Source organism: Puma concolor, chromosome F2 (genome assembly GCF_028749965.1).
Source record: "Puma concolor isolate L17-30 chromosome F2, mPumCon1.1.hap2, whole genome shotgun sequence".
NCBI classification, from domain to species: domain Eukaryota; kingdom Metazoa; phylum Chordata; class Mammalia; order Carnivora; family Felidae; genus Puma; species Puma concolor.
The window spans coordinates 34,187,101-34,200,987 of record NC_141684.1 but is presented as its reverse complement, the minus strand read 5'-3'; the positions used below and the strand labels follow the sequence as shown (position 1 = coordinate 34,200,987).

General features: G+C 32.9%; 1 protein-coding gene across 49 annotated transcripts in view; it reads left to right on the top strand.

The window, feature by feature from the left end:
* The window catches only part of RIMS2 (regulating synaptic membrane exocytosis 2), a 614,335-nt gene that overhangs the window by 306,272 nt on the left and 294,176 nt on the right, over window positions 1-13,887 (top strand). For 26 of the 49 annotated variants that reach the window (XM_086695424.1, XM_086695433.1, XM_086695420.1 and 23 more), the window contains 5 exons: window positions 6,210-6,418; window positions 7,897-8,016; window positions 10,468-10,567; window positions 11,374-11,497; window positions 13,456-13,502. In XM_086695424.1, the coding sequence (XP_086551550.1) occupies window positions 6,210-6,418; window positions 7,897-8,016; window positions 10,468-10,567; window positions 11,374-11,497; window positions 13,456-13,502 (600 nt within the window). Of the gene's footprint in view, window positions 1-6,014; window positions 6,083-6,209; window positions 6,419-7,896; window positions 8,017-10,467; window positions 10,568-11,373; window positions 11,498-13,455; window positions 13,503-13,887 lie in introns of all 49 variants that reach the window. The other 23 variants (XM_086695440.1, XM_086695438.1, XM_086695436.1 and 20 more) reach the window with 1 other exon arrangement.

Here is a 13,887-nt window from a genome sequence, read left to right as displayed (position 1 = left end):
TACACATAAACACACACAGTATTGGATTAGTTTGTATTTTACAGTACAGGTAAGTGAAGGAGAAAATCTTAGCCTGAAATGTAAGTCTTTGATTACTTTTTTAAATCAGGTTTCATATTTAAATGTGTTTAACTGGCTCTAATAGAATCATTGAATGTCAGAGTTACATAGAGTTTAGTGCGCTTTTTGTGGAACTTCCAGCTGAAGCAATGACCTTCTCTACATTATGCTGACAAATGGTACTACAGCCTTTTCTTTGAATTATAAAAAGTTGCAAAGGTAGCACACAGAAACCCCATGTGCCCTTCACCCAGTTTCTTTCAATGATTACATCTTGTATAAGTATAGTACAATATCAAAACCAAGAAATTGACATCAACTTATATAGTTTATATAGTTTTATGACATCACATATATGGATTTATAAACCCCTGCTATTATAAAGATACAGAACTACTGTACTGTAACAAAGGTCTTTGTTATGCTACCCCTTTATAGTAACATTTTCTTCCTCCCCCTGCTCATCCCTAACCCCTAGAAAGCACTGATTTATTTTTCATCTCTATAATTTTATCATTCAAAGAATATTGTGTGAATGAAATCATATGGTATGTAACATTTTGTGACCTTTTTTTTCCCCCCATTCTGCATATTGCCCTTGAGGTCCATCTATGTTGTATGTATCAATAGTTTTTTCCTTTTTATTACTGACTAATATTCAATGGTATGGATTTGCCACAATTTGGTCATTTGCCTATTGAAAGATATTTTGGTTGTTTCTACTTTTTGGCTACATATTTATCCTTACTACAAATAAAGGTATCCTTTTTGGTGAAATTTCTCTTCATATAAAGAGTTCAGCCTTTTACCATTAAGTACGATCTTAGCAATAGTTTTTTTTTTTTTTTTCCTTTGGTCAATGTCCTTTATTTATTTGAGCAAGTTCTCCTCTATCTATTCCTTGTTTTTCGAGAGGTTTTTTTTTTTTTTTAATCATGTTTTTTCTGCATCAATGTGATTTTTCTCTATTAATTTGTGAATCTAACAGGTTGCATTGATTTTCAATATTCAACCAGGCTTGCCTTCCAGCAATAAACCCCATTTGGTCAGAGTGCATAATAGTTATTATATATTGCTGAATTGTATTTGCTAATATTTTGTTAAGTGTTTCTCTGTTCATAAGGGGTATTGGTCTGCATTTCTTTTGTTGTTTGCCATTTTCTTTTTTGTATTTTGTTCCCTCTGATTTTTGTTTCTGTTTTTTCTTGCCTTCCAATGGATTATTTGAACATTTTTTTAAGAATTGCATTTTGATTCATCTGTAATGCTTTTTGAGTGTATTTCTTTGCAAAGATGTGTGTGTGTGTGTGTGTGTGTGTGTGGCTGTTCTAATATATATGCACAACTTATCACATCCTACTGGTGTTTACATTTTACTGGAGTGGTGTGTAGAAACCTTACATACTTTAAGTTCCTTTCCCTTTCCCTGTTTCTAATGTAATTTTCTTACATATTTCTTCCATATATGTCAAAAGCACATCAAACAATGTACCCTTTTGCTTCAAACACCAAATATAATTTAGAAAGTTCAAGAGGAAAAGGGAAGTCTATTGTATTTACCCATATTTTTGCTTATTATATTCTTTATTCCTTCTCAGTATTTCAGGTTCCTTCTTCTTCTTCTTTTTTTGTTTATTTTTGTTTCCAGAACTTTCTTTAGTCATCTTTTAAGTCTGCTGGTAACAAATCCTCTTAGTTTTCTTTTGTCTGAGAATGTCTTTATTTCTCATTCATTTCTGAGACATAATTTACCATATTTAGAATTCAGAGTTGACATTCTTGTATTTCAACAATTAAAAATATTGTTCCATTTTCTTCTGGCCTCCAAGGTTTCTGATCAGAAATCTACTGTCATTCAAATTGTTTTCCCTCTTTAAGTAAGGTGTTGTTTTTCTCTTGCTCCTTGCAAGACCATTTGTCTTTAGTTTTTAGTTTGATTCTGGTAAGTCTTGGTACAGATTTCTTTGTGTATTTCTTGTTTGGGGATTTATGTAGTTTTTTTGAATCAGGCTTAGCTTACACATTTTACAAATATGGGAATTTTTCAGTCTCTATTTCTTCAAATACTTTTTCCATTTTAGCTTCTTTTTCTTCTTCTGAGACTACAATGACATGAATCATAGATCTTTTGTTATAATCCCTCAAGCCTCTAAAACCTTGCTTATTTTATTTTGTTTGTTTTTTGTTTATTTTTTCTATTATATTTTTTTTCTATTTTATTTTTTTCTATTTTACTTTCTTATTTTATTTTTTTAGCCTATTTTATGTGTTTTCAAACTGGGTGATTTCTGTGATTCTATTTTCAAGTTAATTGAATTGTTCCTCTGTTTTCTGTATTCTGTACTTGAGCTTATCCATTTGCTTTTTAAATTTCAGTTCTTTTTCAGTTCTAAAATTCCATTAGGTACTTTCTTGTGTCTTCTGTTTCTTGTTCTAGAACTGGAAAGCCCAGCAATATATTTTTGTACTGTTACCGAGGGAAGAATATTTTATTATCTTAATTCTGTTCTTTGAAGCTATACAAAATAAGAATATTAATTGATAAATATTATTATCTAAATACTAATAGTCCTAGTAGTTTAGGACTATTTCATATATGATTTACATTGATTACTGCTTGTTTATTTATTTAATTTTTTTAATGTATATTTTTGAGAGAGAGTGAGCAAGCAGGGGAGGAGCAGAGAGAGAGGGAGACAGAGAATCTGAAGCAGGCTCCAGGCTCTGAGCTGTCAGCACAGAGCCCAACATGGGGCTCGAACCAACGAACTGTGAGAGCATGACCTGAGCCAAAGTCCAACGCTTAAGCGCCTGAGCCACCCAGGCACTCCTTGATTACTGTATTTAATTCTTAAATAGTACTAATTTTTACTCCTTCAACAAATGTTTACTGAGCCTATCATATGACACTTTTTTCTTTTCTTTTTTTTTTTTTTTTTTGCCAATCAAATATTTTTGCTTCGGTTTCAAATGGTTAAGCAGCTTGTATACTTTATTTACTAAGGAAAGAACTTCATTTGTGTTTTTTGGCGGGTTGCAGGCCTTGAGAGAAAGAGACATTGTGAGCTGGGTTCTCACACCTTCACATAAACCAGACAAGAATTTTCATTTATGGTTTCCACACTTTATTTAACCCAGTTTGGAGATCTATCAGTGCTTTGTGTCAAGCAGTATTGTATTTTGAAAGGGTTTTCTGGAAAAGAAATACTTTCAGCTCTTTGGGTAGCCATAAAATTATAATTGTTGATTTGTGCCATGGGAAAGATTGGGAAGGCCTTCTCTATTTCATAGATTAAAGAGCATTTTTCCCCTACGAAGTGAATTTTGTGTATATTAGATAGCACAATTTTATCATCCTTCACAAATAAACTTCTTAAGAAAATTATCTCCAGTGGTTCTCATACATTATTGAGATCATCATCACCTGGTGGGTTATTAAGAAACAGATTCCTACGCCTTATCTACAGAATTCCTGATTAATTAAGTCTTGATTGGTGCCCAAGAATTTGCATTTGTTAACAAGTTCCTAGATGATGTTGATAATGCTGTTTAGAGGATTTCACTCTGGGAACTATTCGTCTACACAATTTTTCTACTGCCTCGTCTCCCTTTGATTCTTTAGTTACTTCACCAGATTTTAATTTTCATCATTCTACCCAAAGTGCTTTCTCTAACATCCTTCCCGATCTTCATGTCGCCAAATCAAATGCACACTTTTCCGTTCCTTATCGACTGTATAGAAACCATTCACCATAGTTGCTTTCTCCTCCTGCTGAGGAAACTGTCTCCTATTTGGTTTGCAGAACTTCATGTCCCTCCCTCCTTTTCTTTCTTGCATGCTCTTTCTCAGCTTCTCTTTCTCTCAAATCAAACTCTAAATGTTAGAATTCAGTCGGGATCCTCTTTATACCTTACTTTCCATTCTGTTCCTAAATGATCTACTTACTCCAATCTGTGTACTAGTAATCATGTACTAATTATGTACATAATTTATGTCTGCAGCTCAGACCCTTCTCTGTTACAACTTAACAAATTGAATTTTTATATGCTCACTTGAATGATTTATGGGTATTTTGAATAATATATCCAAAATCAATTATCATAATAAATTCCAAGATGTATATTTTTACCATTTTAATATCTATGAATTCTATAGTCAATGACATTTTAGATTCTGTGAAATAGAGTAATTCCTTCCTACCCCTTTCTAATAAAAAATGCTTTTTCTCCAGTTTTTTCCATTTCGTAGTCTTTCCTTCCATTCAGTTATTATTGCCAGAAACCTGGGAGTTATCCTTGACTCATTAGTGTTTCTTAATTTTTTTTTTTTACGTAATCTCTACACCCAACATGGGGCTCCAACTCATGCCCCCAACATCCAAAGTGTCATGCTCCACTGACTAAGCCAGCCAGGTGCCTCTCTTCAGTCTTTCTGAATACTCTTATATCTAAATCCGAAACATCTCTCAGTTCCCTCTTCCCCTACCTTATCCATTGCCATCACCTTTGTTTAAGCCGTAATTACCTGCCCAATGGAATATTGCAAATGCCTATTAACTCTTGGTGTCTTTCAACCCAATCTGGAGTTAGTACTTACATTTATCTTTTTAAAATGTAAATCAGTTCATGTCACCATCTTGCTCAAAATCCTTCAGTGAATGGCAGTCATAATCTGTAATAAGCATGAAAAGCCCTCTCTAAGCTGGTTTGTGCTGCCTCACCTCACTTAGCATCTTTTTGGTTCAGACACACTGGAGTTCCAAGTTGTTTCTTCCTAGCATGCTCTTTCTTCCACTTTCCATCTGCCTGTCCCCCTACTTGTCCTTGAGGCCACATATTTCATTTCTCGTTTTAAACATCCCTTCTTCCGAGGTGTTTGCTGAGCCCAAAATCTAAATTAGATCCTATTATACTCTTTCATGGTGTGTTGAGAGTTTTGTCCTTTGCACGTATTATACTCTCCTGTATGACACTCATGATTTATTTATTGTGTTTATCTCCACTCTGTTCTATGTCTCATTGTTTTACTCCTTATGCTAGAGCTTAGCACAATACATAGCAAATGGAAGGTGTTTAGTAAATATTTTTAAGTAAGAGAAAGTACATCTAGGGCTTAAAAAGATATATGTGCACATATAGACTAAAAATACCTTTTTTTTTTTCAAATGTAAGGCAAATGAGAAGCACCTACATTTGGGAAATGGAAAACCTTTCTTAGTTGCCAGTTACATAAGTTGTGTGACAAAATTATTTTAGAAGAAAATTTACTTTTTATGAGTGCAATTTCTGCAAAAAAGTTGAAAAGTTATTTCAAAGTAATTTTAAATTATTCATGATATTTAAGTAAAGATTTATTTTATTTTTCCTAATAGAAATTGAGTGACTCTGTTTTGTCATTTTCTTACAAAACTAATCTTTTGTGTAACCAATTCTTCTTTTTTTAAGCCACCCAAAGTTTTTTAGGAGGTTTCAACATTATAAAGAATATCATACTACATTCCAGAACAACATTTAATTACTTGGCTTTTTGTTGTAGTGGTTATTGGCAAACCACTGTCTAATTTTTAAAATGTTCCTTAATCTTTGCTCATGTCTATAGGCCAGCATGGAAAAAAAAAATAGCCTGAGTAACAGACACAGTGGATAGTTTTTTTCTTTTTTGGAATATATAATTTTTTTCATTTCTATTCCTGTTTATTATTATTAGCCTTTTCTCTTCTTGCAGAACTTTGGCCCTGTAGGATCCATCTAGAGTACATAAACTTTATATTCTGCATTCTATAAATTTTACTCATTTGGAATCTTAGCTTTCTTTTGGTATATATAGTGAGTGCTGCAGACAAAGTTCTTGAAACCAGAGAGGATCACACAGTTAACAATGTTTATAATGTCTTTGTCTGTCCTTTCTTTCGCTGTCTCCTTTACTGCACTCTTTGTCTGTCTGACTCTCACAGGAGACATGGATTACAACTGGTTGGACCATACGTCTTGGCATAGCAGTGAGGCATCCCCAATGTCTTTGGTGAGACATGTGGAGCCTTACTATTTAATTTTCGTTTTTCATTTCACTTTTCCTTTTTGATTTACACCTTTGCATGTTTTCTTTTTTGTATCTTTTTTTTTTTTTTCTTTTTATCCCGCACCTGTAGGGGACAGTCAAAAGGGAAAAAGAAAAACTAGTGAGCAGGCAGTTTTGTCGGACTCTAACACCAGGTCTGAGAGACAAAAGAAAATGATGTACTTTGGTGGCCACTCTTTGGAAGAGGATTTGGAATGGTCTGAGCCTCAGATTAAGGACTCTGGGGTAGATACCTGTAGTAGCACAACCCTTAACGAGGAGCATAGCCATAGTGATAAGGTACTGAGATTGTGGAGCCTGCCTTTTAACCTGCTCATTTGGTCTTCGTTTGCTCTCTGTCACTCATTCAAACAGAACATAATAAAAGGACAGGGCATTTCAAGGGTCAATGTAGCATTTCTTAAGGTGCAGAAAAGAAAAACAAAACCAAAACAAACAAACAAACCAAAATACTTCTCACTTGTTTTGCTGTTTTTGTTGTTTGACGGCATACCAAAAAATAAGTAAATGAAATAAAAAATTAGGATCGAAGGAATGCTTTGTCTACGGTCGCATGAGAGAACTTTGTGATGTTTTTATAAACCACAAATATGAAGAATTTTTGGATTGGCTTATTTGATTGCTTGCATATGTTTTCCTTGGGATGAAAATTAAATTATTAATAGTTTCAATCCCAGGCAAAAGGGAGATAATTGGGTCTGTTTGCACAGAAAAAGTTGTTTTTCTTTTTTCCCTTTCACTGTCATTTTGCTCTTTTGTTTTATTGTCATAGCATTTTAATGTAGTATTAATTAGTACTAGAACCATTGCCATCTGCTTTGGTATTTATTATTTTTGCTTTTAGTGTAGTGAGACTTTTGAAATCTTTTTACCATATAGATGTGATTGATTGGAACTTGTCTTTTGCCTGCAAATTCTGCATGAAGATGTGCATGTTACTTTTAGATAACTGTGAAACTGTGATTACACAAATCATTCACTTTGTTATTTGACATATAATTCATAGTGGATGGTGTCATGATTCGTAAAGGGTTTGGTTCTTCCCTGACAAAGAGATAAACTCCTAACATTTTCAAGCTGCTTCACAGTGGATACCACTGAGGTAGCCAACAAAGTTAATTTACTAAATGGATCAAAGACCTGAAAGAATCAATGAACCTACAAAAACTGAGCACTATAAACTAGCCTCACCTTTGAATCTGGCCTGTTTTCTCTCATGCATATTCAACTGAAAAGTTACGGGGGCTTGTGTATCGTTACAGTTTTAACCTAGAAACCTGTTTCAAGGAAGCCCTCATCATAGGTTCAAATTTCATGTTTTAATATAACTTTAGCTTTTAACTTTAACTGTAATTAAGTCTTTCAGAGTCTTCCGAAAGCGTTTGAAGATTAAAATATCATTTCTAAATGAGTTTAGCTACATAGAATTTCAATCCATCTTTTTTGTCTTGTCCATTTGTAATTAATCTTCAGCGCGTGGATAGTTTGCATGTGTTTTCAACATTTCTCAGATTTTATAGAACGATATAACTGCAGTAATGTGTGAGGGCTCTGTTAGAATTTGAAATAATTGGATTTTGAAAAATCTTGACCTTACAAGCATAATGTAGTATGTGCTTTTGATCAATGTTTTGAATACAAACTGGTTTGTGTAATCATAACACTTTGATAATCAGGAGTTCAGAGAGATTGTACAACAAGGGGTCCTTTATCGAAAAAGAACATTAATTTCTTTGTTTGTTGATGCAATATGTCAGCACCCTGTGACGTGGCAGCCATCTAAAGATGGAGATCGTTTAATTGGTCGTATTTTGTTAAATAAGCGTCTAAAAGATGGAAGCGTACCTCGAGATTCAGGAGCAATGCTTGGCTTGAAGGTATGTGATGAAACATATGAGGTTTTGGCTCTCCACTCCTTTGTAGATTTATGAGAAAAGCAAAAGGTATAATAACTCTTTCCAACCTATACTTAGTGTTTTTCCCCAATTTTCAAGAATTCCCAAGCATTTGCACTCACTAACCAAAACTTGTGCATGTTCCAAGTAATATTTTTTATCCAGTCAACGTGGAATTTCCTGGTCGATACTAAAAATTTATTGTTAGACCCTCTTTTAGAAGAGTCTTCAAAATACATTCTTTGCTAATGAATTCCTTTTTCCTATTTTTTTAATGCCCTTTCTCTGCCTCTGGAAACTTTTCTTTTGTTGAGCTCAGTAGAGCTCTCCTCTGCTTGCTGGATGGGATGCTGCCCGATTCATGAATTGTTTAGTAAAGCCAATTAGATCCTCAAATTTACTTGGTTGAATTTTGTTTTTTAACAATTGGAATATAATTTTTGTGTAAGGGTAGCACAATGTGTGTGTGGGTTTGTGAGTATGCGTGTGTATGAGGAAGAGAATACCGTTTAAAGTCTGGAAACTCAAAAATACGTATGCTAAGAGTTTTAATAAAAATCTTGATATATATTCGACTATAAAATACCAGATAGTTATTTGGTAAGTAGATCAAATAGAGCTCTGTGGGGTTATTTGTGTGTGTGTGTGTGTGTGTGTGTGTGTGTGTGTGTGTGCGCGCGCGTGCACGTGCATCTGTATGACAAAAACTGAAATGAAAAAAAAAGAGTAAATGGTTGTTAGAGTTAAGCAGTTGCCACAGAAGTTGTCCCATAGAATACAGTGAATTATTAGAAAACTTTGGGTGTAAGTGGAATTGCCCAACTAACATTTATTGGGTGACTGCCATGGAGCTGACACTCATCTGAGTGTTTTACTTCTAATGTGTTATTTAACACACCAGATGAGAAACAGGCTTAGACAGGTGTCATAACTTGCCCACGGTCACAAAGATGATGATGAAGGTGGGATTTAAATCCAGATCTGTCCAACGGTGTTAGAACAGTGAAGAGTAGAGTTTAGGAAGTCTTGGCTTGATTCCTGGTTATAGCAGTTATTAGCAACATGACATTGGCCAGCTAACCTTCTCTTAGCCTCAGATTCCTCATCGGTAAAATGGAGATAATAATGCTTATTGAGTTGTTATCATAAGCTTAAATAAAGCACTACACAAGCATTTAGCACAGTGCCAGGCACACTGTACGATTTCAGCAATAATAATAGTGTAGGTGATTATTACTATTGAAGGTTATCAAGCCAAGGAAGTTTAAAAATGGTAACATAAGGATGTTGGCCCATAATACCTATACATTTCATTTTCAGAATGAAACATAGGAATCTTCAGTTAATATTAACTGAACTGCACCTGAGTGTGAATCATTGCAACTTGGGATTAAATACATGCAATAAGTCAGTGATTTTAAAATTCAGGTATCATTCACTCAATTTAGAGAAAAAAAATAACTAGTTAATGAAATTAATTACCACTGTTTGTTTAACATGCTATAAAGGTGATATAGTGATTGAATGGTAGTTGATCAGAAGCATTAATTTTTGTAAGAGGCCAGTCTTACAGGTACACATATGACTCCACAGCATTATTGCTGACATTTTTTTTCCTTTTTCTAACAGATATATGTAAATAACAACATAAAAGTAGAAAAAAAATTGGGATGCCAATGGTTTAAAGTTTACATGAATTCAAATGAGATTCAGTACACTTTGTAATTTTCTCAGAAAAAAATCCATCATCATTATATACATTACCAATGTGCCTAAAATATTACTAACTAATGAAATTTTAGTAGATTATCATAACTGTCATCAAAGTAACAAATATTTATATGATCATGATATTTGAAATCTACAACTAGAAATGTTAATATAGGGGCTCCTGGGTAGCTCAGTTGGTTTAGTGTCCAACTCTTGATATCGGCTCAGGTCATGATCTCATGGTTTATGAGATTGAGCCCCATGTCAGGCTCTTGACTGACAGTTTGGAGCCTGCTTTGGATTCTCTCCCTGACTCTCTGCACACCCCCCTCACACTGTCTCTCTCTCTTTCTCTCTCTGTCTCTCTCAAAATAAATAAACTTAAAAAAAAGGAAATGTTAATATAACTATATAGTACTGTAATAGAATGTTTTTAGAAATGATAAAAATTATTCTTTAAGACAGAAATTACAAATTATTCAATTTTTTCTAAGGTATGCAATATTTTTTACAAATAATAGATTAAATTGTGAAAATTTTAGAACATGTGAGAATAGTTCACATGTGTTTAGTTCCTAATAATAACAGTATATTATTTAAAAATTATTTTTAGAATATTATAGTTTTAAAAGCTACAAATTGTCTAGTTATTTTTTACTTGAATCTGCAACTATGTTCCTTTGAACAGTATGCCTGTTTTAAACACTTTCCTCTTTTAAACAGGTTGTAGGAGGAAAGATGACTGAATCAGGTCGGCTTTGTGCATTTATTACCAAAGTAAAAAAAGGAAGTTTAGCTGATACTGTAGGACATCTTAGACCAGGTAGGTTTCTATCTTTGATTTTTTATATTTAAACTGTTAAACTCAAGTAGTTATAAAAAAGTTATCCTCACTTGGAAGTGATTTGACCAAAAACAAAGGCTTCTTTAACTTAGATATTTAAACTTTATTCATTAATGGAAGTATAACTATTGTTTCTGGAGTCACATTAGATAAAAAGATTTTTATATTTACTGATATAATTTTTTTGCTGATGGATACTCTTATTGTGTATCTAGTATTATTTAGCTTCTTGTAAGCCTTAATTTTTCTTTTGAAAAAAATTCCAACAGTTTAGGAAACAAACTTCAGGGATAAATACATATTTCCTAAAATGTGTTACTCCTTATCTCTTTCGTAATGGATACTATTGGAGAGATCCTTGAATGCCTTAGAGAAGATGTGATAAGATGTTAAGCGTTAAGCTTTTTATAAGAAACTTTAGATAAGGTGCTTTGTTGCATATATATTGAAAACCTTAGAATATAATCATAAAGTTTTCAAAGAGGTAACAGAGTTTAATAGTTTCCACAATTAGATAGTTTCTGGAGTTAGACTCCTGTTAAGAAACCACAGAGATAGCTTTTATGTAATTTTATTCCTCAATCCCTTTGTCCTTTTGGGTAAAAATACTAATCATCTCATCATCAAATTTGATGCCAATGCGCAACGGTTGTCAGTAGGTCTTACTCCATAACGGTGATTGTATTCTATGGAGTTCATTACAGTTTAAGATTGCTTTTGTTTCAAGTGTATTTTATGGGATTAGTTTTTCTTTCTAAGATTATCATTACTGGAATGTACTATAGGTGATGAAGTATTAGAATGGAATGGAAGGTTCTTGCAAGGAGCCACATTTGAAGAAGTATATAACATCATTCTGGAGTCCAAACCTGAACCACAAGTGGAGCTTGTTGTTTCAAGACCTATTGGGTGAGTTGGTCTGTGCACTTTCTACATGTGCCTTATAAAATTGACTACCATTAAACAATCTGTAGTGTGCAAATTACCTGGTTGTTCCATAAAAATTATTGTTTTGAGGACAATGCTTCTTTTCATTTTTATTAAAACAGCGCACCAAAAATCATGACATCACTTTATCTTATCATGCTAGAATACACAGTTCATTAGAAAAGAAGAAGAAATATTTAGGTGTTTATTATTCTTATTGTCTTAGTGGCTTGACAGATGACCAAAGGCATGGTGGGAGAAGGAGACTTCAGTAACTGTTACTTTTATTTCTTTTTAAGAATTTTATTTAAAAAACTTTTTTTTCCATTTTTAAAAAATGTTTAATTTGAGAGAGAGAGAGGGGGAGAGAGAGCACAAGTGGGGGAGGAACAGAGAGAGAGAGAATCCCGAGCAGACTCCACACTGTCAGTGCAGAGCCCAGCACAGAGCTCCGTCTCATGAACTGTGAGATCACGACCTGAACCAAAATCAGGAGTCAGATGCTTGACCTACCGAGCCACCCAGCTGCTCCAGTAACAATTACTTTTAGAAGGAAAGTTTCATGAACTGTGGGCCTCTACATTGTGAAAATGAGGGTCCATGAATTTTCTGTATTTTTTCAAAATGGAGATTTCAACATAGGAAAGAGAGGGCCTAAGGGCACACTATTCCTAAACAGAAGGAACAGTGGAAGGAGCAAAATGACATCTTTAAGGAAACAGACCAAAAAAATAATCAAATACCAAAGTACTCCTTTTGTAATTTTTACTTATAGATGAAATTAATGGTTTCCAAAAGTTGGCAATAAATATCATCCTTTGTGCTTATATTATGAAAATTACTCATTAAATATCAGCAGTGTTTCCTTTACAGAAGCTTATATTCTAAGCCAATGTAAAAGATATACTTGTAGCTAAATAAAAGCAATAAAAAATATATATACACTGACAGCAGCAAATTATTAAATACAAGCTGGGGTTAAGAGTATTCGAGGGTGGAGGCTATAGAAATTGTTTTTTGTTGTAGAGCACTAATGCCCCGTTTTCATTCACTTAGGAAATATTTGAAGTATATTATTTTGCACTCTTTTTATGTTGGGGAAAATGACTCTACATTGCTAACGTAGTTTTATTGAAAACTTTTTATTCAATTCAACTTTCTTTATTGAAAAAGTTTTATTCACTACTCACATTCAGAGTAGTGAATCTGGCACACGACATTGTATCTATTTTTCATTTTGTCTTTTCATAGTTTTGTAATATGATAAAACTGCAATGTATTAGCTTAGTGTATTAATCGAATCTATTTGTTGGTATTGAAGGATCTTCTAATCATATTTTTGTTTACTATCTTTAATATTCTTTTATGTACTTTTCTGAATGATCTTAACCTTTAAAATCTACCTCTCCTGGTAAATCTCAAACAAAAACGTGCACATTTTTGGTGTAAGTGCAGTTACAATTTTTAAGTCCCAGTGAAAACCATGGCTGCATTTTTTCTCAATGGAGTTATTGCACTCCATTTCAGTAAAAATTTCAGTCACAATCTGAATCTTTAAATATTTCTTTTAGTTATATTTTATTTGCATTTCAATGTTACTGAATAAAGAATAGAATAGAATTCAAATATATTTATCATAAAACTTATCTTGAATTCAAAAATTTATTAGCATGGATAATCAGGTAGTGTAGCACATAGAAAATAAAGTATGTGTTTTTATAAATCTCTAAGTGCATATGACTATTCCTTTTTAAATAATTGGGGTTAGCTCAGAATGTTTTTATTAGCAATAAAGTACCACAGCTTGTTTTTTCTTATTTATGTAATGCACAATTTTGTTCATTTTATACTCTGCTGTTCTATGTCGGTTGATAATAGTCAAAATAGCAGTTGCATTAGTTGTTGAAACAATTTCTTGTTTTCTTATTCTATCATTTCAGAGATATCCCTAGAATACCTGATACCACACATGCGCAACTGGAGTCTAGTAAGTTTCATTTATATTAGAAGAAAATAATAATGTCATTCAAGTATTTAATCAATTAACACAAACTAAGAAATATAATAATCTTGTTATCAAATATATAGTCATATACAAATGAAAAAATTTAGCATTATTTCATGTTATTGTGAGATAAAGTACAAAATTCTATAATATTTTAAGAGTTTTTTTTAATCACACTATCTTAAATACTACGTATTTTTAGATAGCTTTATTAAGGTATACTGCCATAAATTGCACCTAAGTGCACAAGGAGGTAAGTGTTGACATACAGATGAAACCATCATCACAATAAAAATAATGAACATACCCATCTCTCCTAAAAGAGAGAGCCCTTTCTTCCTCCATTTCTTCTAATTTTAAAATTCAC